Source organism: Mycosarcoma maydis, chromosome 9, assembly GCF_000328475.2.
Source record: "Mycosarcoma maydis chromosome 9, whole genome shotgun sequence".
NCBI classification, from domain to species: Eukaryota; Fungi; Basidiomycota; class Ustilaginomycetes; order Ustilaginales; genus Mycosarcoma; species Mycosarcoma maydis.
In genome coordinates, this window is record NC_026486.1 from 1 (window position 1) to 13,457 (window position 13,457).

General features: G+C 51.2%; 8 protein-coding genes across 8 annotated transcripts; 2 read left to right on the forward strand and 6 right to left on the reverse strand.

Annotated features, from left to right (window-relative positions):
• Nucleotides 1-332: 332 nt before the first annotated feature.
• Nucleotides 333-1,019, reverse strand: UMAG_11064 (uncharacterized protein; the record flags this gene model as incomplete). Its single annotated transcript, XM_011391770.1, has 1 exon — nucleotides 333-1,019. The coding sequence occupies one exon, from the start codon at nucleotides 1,017-1,019 to the stop codon at nucleotides 333-335; it is 687 nt and encodes a 228-aa protein (XP_011390072.1).
• A 243-nt stretch (nucleotides 1,020-1,262) lies between these two features.
• UMAG_11065 (uncharacterized protein) lies at nucleotides 1,263-1,886 on the reverse strand (the record flags this gene model as incomplete). Its single annotated transcript, XM_011391771.1, has 1 exon — nucleotides 1,263-1,886. One exon carries the CDS (start codon nucleotides 1,884-1,886, stop codon nucleotides 1,263-1,265), a length of 624 nt encoding a protein of 207 aa, XP_011390073.1.
• Nucleotides 1,887-2,297: 411 nt separating this feature from the next.
• UMAG_11066 (uncharacterized protein) lies at nucleotides 2,298-2,987 on the reverse strand (the record flags this gene model as incomplete). Its single annotated transcript, XM_011391772.1, has 2 exons — nucleotides 2,298-2,615; nucleotides 2,772-2,987. The coding sequence occupies 2 exons, from the start codon at nucleotides 2,985-2,987 to the stop codon at nucleotides 2,298-2,300; spliced, it is 534 nt and encodes a 177-aa protein (XP_011390074.1).
• Nucleotides 2,988-3,494: 507 nt separating this feature from the next.
• UMAG_03392 (uncharacterized protein) lies at nucleotides 3,495-4,106 on the reverse strand (the record flags this gene model as incomplete). The annotated part of the gene is made up of 1 exon (XM_011391566.1): nucleotides 3,495-4,106. The coding sequence occupies one exon, from the start codon at nucleotides 4,104-4,106 to the stop codon at nucleotides 3,495-3,497; it is 612 nt and encodes a 203-aa protein (XP_011389868.1).
• Nucleotides 4,107-5,221: 1,115 nt separating this feature from the next.
• On the reverse strand, nucleotides 5,222-5,713 carry UMAG_03393 (uncharacterized protein; the record flags this gene model as incomplete). The annotated part of the gene is made up of 3 exons (XM_011391567.1): nucleotides 5,222-5,430; nucleotides 5,463-5,576; nucleotides 5,623-5,713. 3 exons carry the CDS (start codon nucleotides 5,711-5,713, stop codon nucleotides 5,222-5,224), a joined length of 414 nt encoding a protein of 137 aa, XP_011389869.1.
• A 246-nt stretch (nucleotides 5,714-5,959) lies between these two features.
• UMAG_03394 (uncharacterized protein) lies at nucleotides 5,960-8,836 on the reverse strand (the record flags this gene model as incomplete). Its single annotated transcript, XM_011391568.1, has 1 exon — nucleotides 5,960-8,836. One exon carries the CDS (start codon nucleotides 8,834-8,836, stop codon nucleotides 5,960-5,962), a length of 2,877 nt encoding a protein of 958 aa, XP_011389870.1.
• A 764-nt stretch (nucleotides 8,837-9,600) lies between these two features.
• UMAG_03395 (uncharacterized protein) lies at nucleotides 9,601-9,909 on the forward strand (the record flags this gene model as incomplete). Its single annotated transcript, XM_011391569.1, has 1 exon — nucleotides 9,601-9,909. The coding sequence occupies one exon, from the start codon at nucleotides 9,601-9,603 to the stop codon at nucleotides 9,907-9,909; it is 309 nt and encodes a 102-aa protein (XP_011389871.1).
• Nucleotides 9,910-10,279: 370 nt separating this feature from the next.
• On the forward strand, nucleotides 10,280-12,949 carry UMAG_03396 (uncharacterized protein; the record flags this gene model as incomplete). The annotated part of the gene is made up of 1 exon (XM_011391570.1): nucleotides 10,280-12,949. The coding sequence occupies one exon, from the start codon at nucleotides 10,280-10,282 to the stop codon at nucleotides 12,947-12,949; it is 2,670 nt and encodes an 889-aa protein (XP_011389872.1).
• Nucleotides 12,950-13,457: the final 508 nt, after the last annotated feature.

Sequence of the window (13,457 nt, forward strand, 5' to 3'; positions counted from 1 at the left end):
CAGGAGTGCGACGAGAGATGAGACGAGAAATGAGAATGCGCATCTCAGCCAACGCAACTCACAGTCGTCGTAGCGGATCTCGGCGAAGCGTGGCCTGGCCTGGCCTGCCTTTATTATTTATTTTATTTATTCTTTACTTTGTTCAGAACGCGCCTCCAAAATCAACAAGGCAGCAGACCGCTTTGTCAAAGTTTTCACTTTCCTCCCAGCGCCTCCACTAAGTCCGCTGCAAATTCCCAAAATCCGTGACAGGGCAAGTGCCCACCGCGTTCCACTTTCGAGGTAAGTGCCGGGACACAAATTAGTAGGCTATGCGTTGAAGGGGGATAAAATTATTTAATATAACTTAGTTTCCATTGCTTTCGATACAGAAGATTTGACTCATTACTAACATATTTTCGAATAGTAGCTCGATCTCCTTTAATATCTTTAGCGAGAGAGTTTAGACTATCATATTTCTTAGTTAGTTCTGGGTATAGAATATTTTCTGCTAGAATAGCTTTACTAGCAGGTTGTATTGTAGCATTATTATGTTCATTACGTACATTAGTTAGAAGATCTAGAAAGAGATCTAGATCCATACTTCCTGTATTCTCCATTTCTGTAATGGGATCATAACTAATTAGGAAACGATTAAGGTATAGTTCCGCCGTAGTAGTATATCGTAGAATTGTAGATCGATGAATACCAACATGATCAGCAATATACTGAACACTATCGCTTACAAATACAAGTTGTGCAGTTTGAGTATCATAGATAAATACTTTAGTTCCCCGTAGTTTACGAAGATAATCACGCCAGTATTGTGACATTGGCTCATGATAACCTGAACTACTAGCTACTGGATCGACATTAAGATCTGGCAGTAGAGTATCCATACAATACTGTTCTAGTTGTACTGCCATATCACTAGTGCTATTTACATCCATAATAAGTAGAGTAAGTGTAATATTTGTAAATCCATACTTATGAAAATATCGAAGTACACGTCGATCTCCTTTCTTAAGGATACTAGGCATAAAGTAAGAAACAACTCGAGCATATAGAGAAATTGAACTACCAATATAACAAGCACCGTTGTAAAAATATATACACCAACTGCTTTTTTGGCAATAGCAGCAATACGATCACGATTATGAAAAGGATCTTTGATAACATATTTAGTATAACGATGAGGTGCTTTATTAGGATCTAGTTGATTCTTATTTCCATGACTAGCAGTACTATATTGTTTTGTATTAGTATTTATATTAAATCGCCCTTCATTGTAACCGCCCTGGCGTCCAGCTGCTCAGCGTCAAGGTGGATGCGGATGTGCAAGTCATCGTTGGTGAGGAGGTGCGAGTCGTCGTTGGGGTGGAGGTGGATGCGGATGTGCAAGTGCAAGTCAAGGAGGGCGGGTCCAGTGGTGCGGTTGGTAGAGCACTTGCATCGACTTCGAAGTAATCAATCATGCCCTTGGCGGTAAAATAAGTCTGAAGCTGGCAGGCCCGCCAGAGCGGAGTGGTGTCAGAGTGCTGCTTGCCCTTCTTGCCATGAACTGCGAGGTGATCGCGCATCAATTTGATGCGACGAGTCTTGTAAGTGCATTCGCCGGGAGCACAGTGGCAGATGAAGCCGTCGTATAGGGCGAGGCCGGCAATAGGTTGGCATGGGTGCGGTTGGCGGCTGGTGTCCTTGGCCTGCGCTCGCAACTGATCGGAAGAGCGCAGCGAGTAGGTGGCGAGATGCTCGACAGTGAGCTGAAGATAGCTTCCTTTGAGCTCGTGTGGCTTCGCGCGCAGATGCTTCATCCAACTTTGCTCGCGAGGAACGAGGCACGTTGCACAGCGCCGGCACACGACCACACCGTGCTCCGCATTGTAGATAAAGTCGTCGAGCGCCATTGCTGTTGCTTGTGGAATGCAGGTGTAGATAGAAATGTACGATCCGAGATGCCACAAGAGCACGAGAGTAAGCAACGAACAGACGCTGACGCTGGTGGAAAAATGGTAGTGGTGGCGAGAAGCACAGAAAAACACTACGCTGAGTCGAAGCGATCAGCTCGCGACAGACACCCTGGCCGTGCTTCGCAAAAAGATAACACCCTGCATACAGCGCAGACAGACCACTCGTCATTCACCAGTCTCGCACCAGCGTCGACGTGGACGTGCAATATTTTCAGCCACTGTTACAATGCATTTCCGCCCAAGTCACTCTGTCTATCAAGTGGCATTTCTATTTTACACACCCAAAAAACGCGTCTCAACCTCCACTATCATTCAATTCCTTCTGCGAAAAGGCAGGCCTACATATTATTAGTTTTGCAAAAGGTAGAAGCGCAGTAGGCTGTCAAGTGCCGCAACGGGTGTGTGCTGTACAGACACGCCGAAGCGCACCTTGGTCGACGTGGCGTCCGAGGACATGAGTTGCTCGACAAGGTCATGGAATGTGTAGGCGAGCAAGTAGACGCCGTGAGCAGTAGAGGCACGGACGGCCAAGTTTGTGTTAATGTGGTCGTACCCGCCATCTTCCGTACTGTGCGATTCGCTGCGGTGCTGAGCAAGTCTATCGACGAGCAGTTTCAGGCTCGATAAGCAGGCATTTGTAGACGCGGTCATTCGTTTGGTTTTTACCTAATCGCAGCGAGTTTTTAAACCTCGATTTGTATACGTGATTATCTCAATTTTTTCTGGGTTGCCAGTTTGTTGATCAAAATGCTAGGCCTCCGCGGAAGTGACAGCTGTGGAAGGGCAGGTCAACTCAGGGGCAGCGTTAGCTTGCTTTGATACCAGATGTAAACAAAAGATGGCTAGGGGATCAGACTCGAATTCTGAAAAACCCGTGGCGGCCCGCGAGGTTGACAACGCCGAGCTGTTCTCTGATGTTTTTCGGTCGTATCGGCGTTGACGATGAAAGTCACGAGTGGAGCACTGAGCAGCGCATGTGTCCGCTGTCCGGCGGTTTGCATCTGTCCAGTTGTGACTCGTGACTGGGCGTTTGCGCATATTCTTGACTCGATCACGATTTTTGAAATATAAGTTAATTCACGATTGACTCTGCTCGGCCCGGCTTGACATGTGTCGCCAAGACCTCGGAATTTGTTCGGAACAAGTCACGAGTGAGCGCTCTAAGCGTTTTCAACGCGCTTAGCTAAGCGAGCTGGCAAAACCAGCCGCCTCGAGGCCGAACCCCACACAGGAGGAGCCGCCGGAAGCTGGGCTCGCTTACTGTATGTCTCGACGCGACCTCAGATGGCTGGGCATCTTGACCAGCCAAACACAGGCGATGGCTTTGCCGATAGTGTCACAACACACGCTACAGCCAAGTGGAGTTTGACTTGATAGGGATGAATGAAGATTCAAGTAATAGAGCCTGACAGTATCTAGCGTGAGTGGTGAACAAAGCAGGGGCAAACAGGATACAAACAGCAACACCGTGTCGCTGGTGGCTAAAAAGGTTGCGGTCAGGCGGTGAGAGATCGTAAGCTGATTCTGAATTTGGAAGTGTCGAGCTCATTCGCAGATATTGTTGCATTTTTTGGAAGCGCACTGGACATTGTCGACACAGTGCTTGCCATGTGCAAGGTTTACAGCAAGGCATCGATGATTGGCGCCTTTGGGCTTGATGAAGCAAAAGCCAGAGTCGCAGTTGTCGTTTGTCGAACACGATTCTCCAGTCTCCTTGGTGACGCACTTCTTGAATCCGAGGATGTCCTCGCAGATCTGGCTTTTGCACTCGGCGTTTCGATCGCACGTGGCGCCTTTCCTGAGCGAGCCATTCGGGATGGTGTTGGTTTCGCACTTTTTGGCGCGAAAGCGGCTGGTCCTTTTGCAGTAGCCTGAGACGCAGTGGTTGTCGTGGTCGCACTCGTGGCCGTTGGTGAGCTTGGCCTCGCATACGTTTGATCTGAACCAGCCAGGGTTCTTGCAGAAGTCCGAGTCGCACTGCGAGTCTTCCTTGCACTTCTTGCCGTTTGACAAGCCACGCCTTTCAAGCATATGCAGGCTCGCAAACTGGGCCATCGGATCAACCTCGCGAGCTCGCACAGCGGCACTGTCGCTTGGAAGTGCTGAGACGCTGACAGCAGCGGCAAGAGCCATGATGCTAAGGATGGTGAACTTCATTGTAAGTCGTGAGATAGTATGGTAACGAGGCAAGGAGACGTAATGCAGGGTGGTTTGGCTTGCTGGGGCTATGGATGGCTCCATTGCTTACCCCTTTTATGGTTTCAGGCAAGACAACAAGCAGGTTCGACTCGATCAACACACACCCACTTGAACCTCTCAGCGTGCGCTATGGCGTTGCGTTTCTGGACCAAGGCCTTGCCTTTCTCGCTCCTATAGCAGCATTGTTTCGAGGCTGGCACGGCCATAATATGTGCGAGTTTATCCTTGACGCGCTTCGATCCCGCGACGCGCGCATGGTGGCGTACTCGAGCGTTCTGCATGTGTCCTTTGCAGCTTGCATAATTTGCGAGTCAAGAGTCACAGTGGTACCTGCATTCCGTGTTCATGTTCGTGTTCGAATTTACCCTCGACAAAGTTACTCCAGACTGGCACAAGGCACGTGTCGTGATGCACTTTTGGTAATTGATCGCGCTTCGGTAGATCGCGCCTCCATATTCACGATTAGCGAGCCCACTGAGCGAGCCATGCAAAAATGGTGAATCGTGAATGGTGCAGTGGTGAGCGATTCTTTTTCTCAGAATTTCCTGCCACTCGAAGAATCCACCCCCGTGAAGCCTCCCGGCATGCCTCTACTTGTTACATCTCTTGGGGCTGCCTTAGCCGTCCACTTGATTCATGTTTCTCCGCCTTCTCACCTCACCCTGCTTTTCTGTTGGCCTTGCCTCGGAGCGCGCAGGGTGCCAGCACTGTTGCTTTGCAGTTCAGGGATAAAAGCTAGTGGGAAAATGACAACAGCACAGACTTGGTCAAGCTCCACATTTCTTCCGACTGTGTCTCGACTTTGACGCGGGAAGCTCCGCAACTCCGCCACGGGCTGCCGTGCATCTCAGTTTGTGTTGCACCACTTGTGACTCGTGACTGCAAATTAAGAGGATCGACATGTGGTCACGAGTGGTTCTGGATTCGTTGATCCGCTAAACGGCGGTGCATGAATCACGGAACGTGGAGCGACTCGTGACTGACGACTGGGTTTGAATTTTCAACTCACGCTGGGTGCCTGCAGACATCTACGTAACATTAGCTCGCAAAAGAGCGATTTGGTTTGCCTGGGCTTAGGAAAATGCCGTAAATCCGTCGTTGGACAAAAACTTGGAGGAATTCGATCCGATCTTCACGCTTGACTTGACTGAGCTCGTTGCGTCGATCCAGGCTGTAAGGAACCGGGAAACACGCATGCATATCTGTGTTGCTGCTACGTTGGCTGAGACACCGACCGAGTTCGCCGAACCAGTCTGAGAACAACGTGAAGCTTGTGCCCTGACTGGCGATCTTGAGCCTCAATCAAGAACTCACGTGCTGCAGAGCCTGGGACGAGATACTCACCCTGAGCGTTGAAGTCGGCATCGCGCTTTCCATAGCAGACGTTGAAGTCAGGCGCATCACGTCGCAGCTCGAGGACCGGGTGTACTATGCCGGTACCGCTAGATTCAACGATGGCCGTGCCTCGACATACAGGTTCGGGCCCACCCTAAGTCCGCCAAAATGGAGAAAGCGAAGACATGAATGGCATCAATACAGCCGTCCAGATGACATTGCATGTACATGGTTGATTGTCGAAAGGCCAGGCCTCTGACCGCTGTTGAGATGCGGTTAAGGTCGCCAGGTCATCTCATGTACACAGTATGCACATACAACATGTATCGTCGTGCAAACTTCACGACAACCGTGAATGTGAATTTCTGTGAAGTTACTGTACCACTGCTTACAACTGCGATTGGCCTGCGTGCTGGTCAAAGACACACGTTTTGGCTCGTTCTATTCGGAACTTGTTTGGCAAGCCTTAGGAGCCTTTACTCCTCGTCGTCAATTGAGATCACAAGTGGCCGCTTGCCTTGCAGCACTGCATCGAGGCTAAAGAGAGAGTGCCAGCATAGTGACGCCTGATAACCACGGTGAAGTAAGCTTGACACAGTCCACGGCGCGCTACTGGACGAAGTGTGGTAGGATTTTAGGAAGTAGTTGGTGGGCCTTGCACCATGAGTCGCGTGGTTTCCTCCGCCCTGCTCGTCTTCCAGCCGCTCTCTATCGTTATTATCGAAGTTAGCTTGCTGGCTCGCGCTGAATTTCTCTTTTACGATAGAATTCGCCACTTGGCGCCACCATATCGTCTGCACCTTAGGTATACGGGCCCGGATACATGCCCTCTTCAGGCCTGCATTTAGACTGCCTGAATCCCAGACCTTACCGTCAAGTTTAGACCATAGGTGCGGCGAAAGTAAAGCACCAGGCTGGCTCTGGCGCAGAAACACCTGACGTAACGGCTGCACAAAGGCGAGATAGGTCAGAAGCAGAGCCCCAATAGCTGACGGTAGAAATCGGATGTGGTCCTTCTCCACTCCAGACAGGTCGAGTTTCGTGTTGGTTCGCACATGGATAAGCACCTTCTTTTCCCACACAAACACCGATCGCCGAGCCTCCGAATTCATCCACGTCACGGAGAGTAGTTCTGATTGTTGTAAGGGGAAGCCTGCACCAATGTGAATAGCGATCAACATCCTTTTCAGGAACTCCTGAACTTCCGCCTCGTAGACAGCCATCGCTTTCGGGCAGAGCCGAATGCTCGCATCGGTCTCGGAACGTCGCACAAATGCCTGCCGTAGACCAGCTCTCTTTTCAATCTCTCGCAGCAAGGCGTCCTGCGTTCCGGCCAGCTTCCGGTCGTTCCTCTTGTCAGTTAACCACGAAAATCCGTAGTGGTCTCCATCGAGATCATCATGCAGTTTCGCCGCGTTAAAGGGAGCAGTCTCGTCCAGCATGCCGAACAGCAGGTCTTCATACAGAATGGCCTTGGCCTGCTGGTATTCTGACAGAACTAGCTCTGACACCTGGTTTATACGCAGCTTGATCCCCTTGTAGTCCACCGTTTCGCCGTCAATGGACCAGCGAGCATGGTGCTTGATCGAAATGCCGGCCACCGTCTTAAAGATGAACATCCTCCATAAAAGCATGTATCCGAAAGGCGTCTGTGTGGTCTGCTGAAAGTAGCGTTCACACATCTCATCCAGCAGATTCGAGATTCCGTCTTCGTCATCTTGCTTGGCGAAGCACACAAAATCAAACAGCACCAACTGCGCAGTCCAGATGAGCGCTGACAGATCGCTGTTGTAATTAGCTGGCTCACGCCATGTGCTTCGCAGATTCCGGTTCTCTGCATCATCCGTTCGACGTACCAGTGGTTTTGAGCGGCTGCGCATAGCACAGAAGCTCAAGACAGGAGACCGGAACGGCTTGACTCCAATCGTCTGGCAGATGAGAGAGACGTAGAAGTTGCGAATGGCTTGCTTTAGCTCGTCGTCACGTTGACCATCAGCCTCCCCGCTGTTCCCACGTTTGCCTGGCCTCTTTTTGGCACGACCGCTTGATACGCTGTCCATCACCTGATCCTGCCTCCGCAATGCACTGATGATGTCGCCCATGGCTTGCCGCTGTTGGGAGGTGGTTTCGATAACGTCGCGCGGTAGCACTTGATCTCCACTGTCCCTTGTGAAATGACCATCTTCACGGTAGACCACGCGGTAGTAGTACGCCAATAATTGCTTCCAGATACGGAAATAGGTCTGGAGCGTTGCCGCTTTTTTGAACGTCCGGAACTCATTGCCTGCTCGCCATCCACGCACATCGCCACGGAAATTGCCGAGTCTCTTGGCATGGTGCGGGGTCATTTTACGGTCGGGCGATCTGTCGCTGCATAACTTGTGGGCGTCCCAGAGTATTTTTTCGGCTGCGGCTAAGATGCGTCTAAGATCCGTGTCGTCCCCGTCAGCTGAGCCGCCGGCTTCTTCTTCGACTGCAATATGGTGACTGTCACCTTCAATGCTACCGTCATCGATATCCACATACACATCATCATCGTCCTCGTTCTCGTTCTCGTCGTCGTCATCATCATCGTCGTCGTTACCGTTACGGTTGCCGTTGCCGTTGTCGTCGTGGTCGTTCTCAAGCCTAGGAGGCAAAGCATACGACGACGTGATCTCGACATCTCGCAGCCCGTGTAAGTGCGTGGGGAAGCCGGTTTGAACAAGCCAAGGCAGCTGATCTCCGTTTGATGACGAGTTCATATTGCCTTGCACAACTTCAGCCTTCTTGTTTAGGTCGTGAGAGGCCTGTTCGACGTCAGCCTTGAGGGCTTGGAATAGCTGATCCTCGTCTGCAGGAAGCGTGGACGTTGACTGCGTAGCTAGACCGTTGATTGACCGAGATAGCGTTACAGGTTGCACCTCGAAATAGTCGATCAAGGACCTGCTGGCGAAGTAGGTCTGAAGCTTACACTCCCTCCATAAAGGTGCAGCGCTCGTATGCCGGCTGGCCTTCATGCCATGCGTGGCCACGTGACTTCGAATCGTAAGTTCTCTTAGAGTGCTAAAGTTGCACTTGTCCTTCACGCAGACACAGGTGTAGCCATCGTGCGTCTGAAGACCCTGTATAGGCGGGCATGACGTCACCTTTCTCCATGAACGAGCTGTCCTATCTCGCAGCTCATCAAAGGTGCGGAGGTCATAGCTAGAAAAGTGGTCGATGGTGCGTTGTAGTTCGTCGCCTTTCATGTGATGCGGCTTACTGCGCAGATGCGTGCTCCAGCTTTGTTCTTTCGGAAGGATGCATGACTGACAAATCCGGCAGACTATAACGCGGTGGTCGGCATCGTAAGCGAAGTTGTCAAGACCCATGGTCGCAAGCTGAACTATCAGAGAGATGAGTGGTAACAGGATTTCAGATATGATTGGAAGAGAGCGTAAGAGGGGCGAGCGTCTAGACGAGGATAGGAGGAGGAGCGGGAGGACGACAAGAGTGGCTGGACTGGATGACAAGTCGCTGAAGCTGAGTTGGTTGTAGTTATGTCGAAGAAAGCAAATCCGGACCTTCCTTACTGACTCACGACTATGGCACGCGTTCGCGCCAGCCAATCGTGAATGATGAATGATGAAAATCAATCGCAAATAAAGTACGAACACGAAGCACACTTTTAGACTTGGCTGTGAGTTATACATATATATATACATTCCAGTGAAAGCTTGCAATCGAGCCCCCGAATCTCTCAGCCGGACACGCTGAGATCACAAGCACGAACTCGTGGAAGCGTGACGCGTCAACGTAAGTGAGTTGAAGATTACACCAAGTCCGATTCGTGATTCGTGATTCGTGATTCGTGATTGGTTGTCTAGACGTCCTTTTGGTACAGCGGTTATCAAGCTTCGAGTAAGTCTGTGAGTCACGAGTCGTGAGTGTCGTGCGTGAAGCACAAAGCGTCAAGTCACGAGTCTTGCTACCGTTGTTAAGTTTGCTCCGAATCTCACAATCGTAGATGCGGTTTTACTCCCATCACCGATGCCTCTTTCAATTTGCGCAAAAGAGAATCACCAATCTAAACGCATTCAAACCTTTCTGGCAGTATCTGGTCTCGAGTGCCACTATACAGCACAATGAAAACATAATGATCTCCAAATCCCCACCGGCGCACGAGCGATGGCAGGAGCCGATAGGAAGATACATACAAGCAGCGCAGAGGCTAGAGCCAAAAATCGATGGCGACGTCTTTACGCTATACGCTGCACGGCATAGTGAGCCCAAATTTGCACTACAAGCACACATTCAAGTGCGGCAAATGCTTTCGTCGCTTTCCGCTGCTCCATCGTGGTGGTTTGAGGCGGTTTGCGCTTCCGGAGGCCTGAAACAACAACAACAACAACAACAACAAGCGTACCTGTCTAGACACTCGATCGGGCAGGGCTTGCTATCTTGAATTGTTCCTCGTTCTACAGAAATCTGGGGTAGAGCATGGGTGATTGGTGGTGCCAAGGTAAGATGCGTGTAAGAGAGATAAGTCACGTTGGAAGCATGAGAAGTGCTCAGGGTCCAATCACGAATCGCTTATCGAATAGGTCGAGGATTTTGGCGCCTCTGTGTATAATAAAACCGAGGCCGTTTGTCATGTTGGAAACCAACGCAAACACGACCAAACTGGTGTATTTGCGGCAAATTTGTACTTTGCCAATCAAGAATCACGAATCACGCATCACGAATCACGAATCACGAATCGTGAATGCTTACTTGCCACCAGCCTTGTTTGCAAGCATGCACGCGCATCGCTAGCTATATGCTGACCATATCAAATGGCGACTCCAGATGCGTCTGAGGACGAAAGTCATCTACCATCAGCCTCTGTTTCCTCCCGAGATTCTAGCCTTCGATCTCACAAGCGTCCCCGATTGGCCGCGCCAGGAAAGGCATTACCATCCGCAAGCGAACTCGAAAGTCATGCTTCCGCAAGTCAAAAGCTGCAGACACGCAACTACGTGTCCAGCCGGTGGTCAGTAGCTGCTTCGCCTTCTAGTACCAGCAAAACGCTTCCTTTAGCAGCAAGGCAAACAGAACTTTCTTCCAAACCAGTCGAATCATCAAAAGCTTCACTTGCTGTGCCCAAGCGTAGATTCACACGAAGTCGATCCGGATGCAGCACGTGTCGGACACGCAAGGTTAAGTGCGACGAGGCACGTCCGCGCTGTCGTCGCTGTATTGAAGATGGACGTCTGTGTCAAGGCTACAGTCCACACCGACCCTCAAAACCGCATCAATCTCAGTCAAGTGCGCCAGCCGAAACCCGGCCTCCTTCTGATCAAGATGTCAGCCTCACCAGCCAACAGCCTTCGCAATCTCTCCGTGGACAGCACCTGACAGCCTCCTCGGAAGTAGTCGGTCCATACCCTATGACCTCGCCACAACATCTGGATGACTGGATCGATCTATTGTGCTCATCCATTGGTAATGATATCCCACAGTCTAGCAATAGCAATGCGAGCACCAGCGCAGCGAGTTTTGCATACCTCGACAGAACTGCTAGCCACAAGCAAATGCCTCGACTGCTCGAGGATCAAGCGCAGAGGCCCGAACATCCTTCGCATATGCACTCGGCACGCTCAGCAACAGAGCAGGGTCTCTCGACGTTGGCAAGCGCGGCTGCGGGAATCGCTCCCACACCGCTTCAACCCGATTCGCCCGGGTGGATGAACGAGGATTGGCTCTCGATCTTAACGGCGTCCCCGGCCGATTCTCAGCTAGCCGATACCAGCTCTAACAAATCATCATCATCGTCCTCGACTCGCTCTAAGCTGCCAGCACTTGATCGCATCTCGGAGCCGGATCTACAGAAGCGCATTCGTGCGCTTTGCGTAACCAAGGTGCAGCTCGAATCCGTCTCTTTCTTCTTCAACACTACCGCACGCTGCTTCCATCTCCTGTCTGCAGACACAAATGTGTGGCGGATATTTTTCGCGCAGCTCGCTTCCGAATCGCCGGTAATTCTTGATCTTGTGGGCTGTCTGGGACTAACCCATCTCAGCTTAACGCACGATCATCGAAAAAAGGGTTTGGCTCATGCCCACTTTTCTCGATGCAAGACCGAGTGGGACGGTATGATTGGCTCGTTGGAATCGCCCGCGGCCATCGACCGGGCCCTAGCACAGGTCACCACCGCGTATCGTGTCCTCGAAGTACTCGCAGGAACCATTCTCATCGCCCATATCGAGCAATTTAGCCGTGGATTTGCCATTTGCTCTCGTGCCTACACCGCATTGGCCATTGCAGTGATACGCAAATCATTCAACTCTAGCTCATCCCCATGGTTGGATGACCTAGATCAGGGCCCTGGATCAGCCTTCCGATTCTTTGTCCGTATCCTTTTATGGTGGGAAACCATGTCGCGCACCATGGGACCTGCAAGCGAGCAAGGCGACATGCTCGACATGTTTGAGTACGTCTATCGATGGGAGGAGCCCGACAATCCAAGTCAAGATCCGATTGGATGCTCGACACAGTGTGTTGTCGGATGGCCCCTCGACCTACTTGAGGCGGTCGAGCGTATAACTCGTCTCAGCCTTCATCCGGAGATTGTGTCTTTCCAATCGCGGCCGCCCGCTTCGCCCCCGCTCGTCATGCCATCGAGTTCTCTGTCGCACGCTCTGGAGGGCTCGATATCGCTGCAGTTACAGCAGCAGGTTGACACTATTGAAACGCAGATCCGTCTCGCTAGACCGTTGCCACTGGTCCAGGATGACAGCATTGCTGCTGAGCTGCGCTACCTTATTTTCGAATGTCTGCAGTCGGCTGCGCTCGTCTATCTTTGCAGAATGCTCCTCAAATCGACTGATGCCGTTTGGTTCGAGATCGACAAGGTTACTCGCTTCCTCGAACGCAAGCAGCAACGAGCTGATCAGCCAGATCCTGCCTTTCCTACACGCACTGCACTTACGGGCAATAGCACAAAATGCGCCGATCTCCAACTGACACAGGCGATGGAGATGCGAGGAAAGTGGTGGATTCGAGCGCCAGATGGAGCGTTGATCTGGGCCTACTTTCAATGTGCTTCTGAAATCTTTGGTGCACTCGATCCATCTGTCAGCATCATGCCATGCAGCAAGGGGCTAGGCGGGCGACAACAGTTCGGCAGTGGCAAACCCATTTCACTAGCATCTGGATCGCAACTGACACTCGGCTCCGACGCGTACTCTGTCTTTGCACAATCAAGGTCCGAGAGACGCCAGCGATGCCGACGATCCCTCCTGCTATGGGAAAAGTTTGACGAGATCCAGTGCGTCTTTCTCTGCCGTCACTTGCTGAAAGCGATTTGGGATCGACGTGATCTCTACGAGTTAGAAACTTCCGAGGCGACTGCCAAAGATACAAGCAGCACTGACGACAATACATCTCAAGTAAGGTACGATCAAGTCTCGGAGCTCCGAGATATCTGTCGGCAAAGGCGATGGAAGCAGCCCCTCGTCTTTTAATTCGCCAGGAACCGGCTTAAAACCCTGACACATACGCTTCCCCGCTTGAATCAAGCCTGCAGACTGCGGTTGCAAGCACAGCTGCTAACGCGGTGTAGAGACTGTTCCCGATTGTTTCAACTGTTCGTGCTTCCGATGGATGAATGTTGGGTGAACGAGTGATCACCAATCACGAATCCGAAGGAAAAAACTGAACTCAAACGTCGTGCAGAACATTCATCCTGCGCATAACCTGCGCATAACACTTCCTCTCGCCTAGGACATTTGTTGAGGCTGAGCCTTCGTGTGATGTGCAACGGCTGTATAAGCAAGCGCTGCTTTGGCTCCATTCTCTTTCGTCTGCACGCTGACATGGCTGAACGACCCATGGTCCGCCATTGTCTCTTCAACTATGTTAACCCACAGTCGCGAGTCGCGAGTCGTGAGTCTGTGAGTTGTCCAACGAAATGTTACACAGGATCAGCGGTTGTATCGGCGATGCTGGACATCTCTAAGCCGATACTTTGTG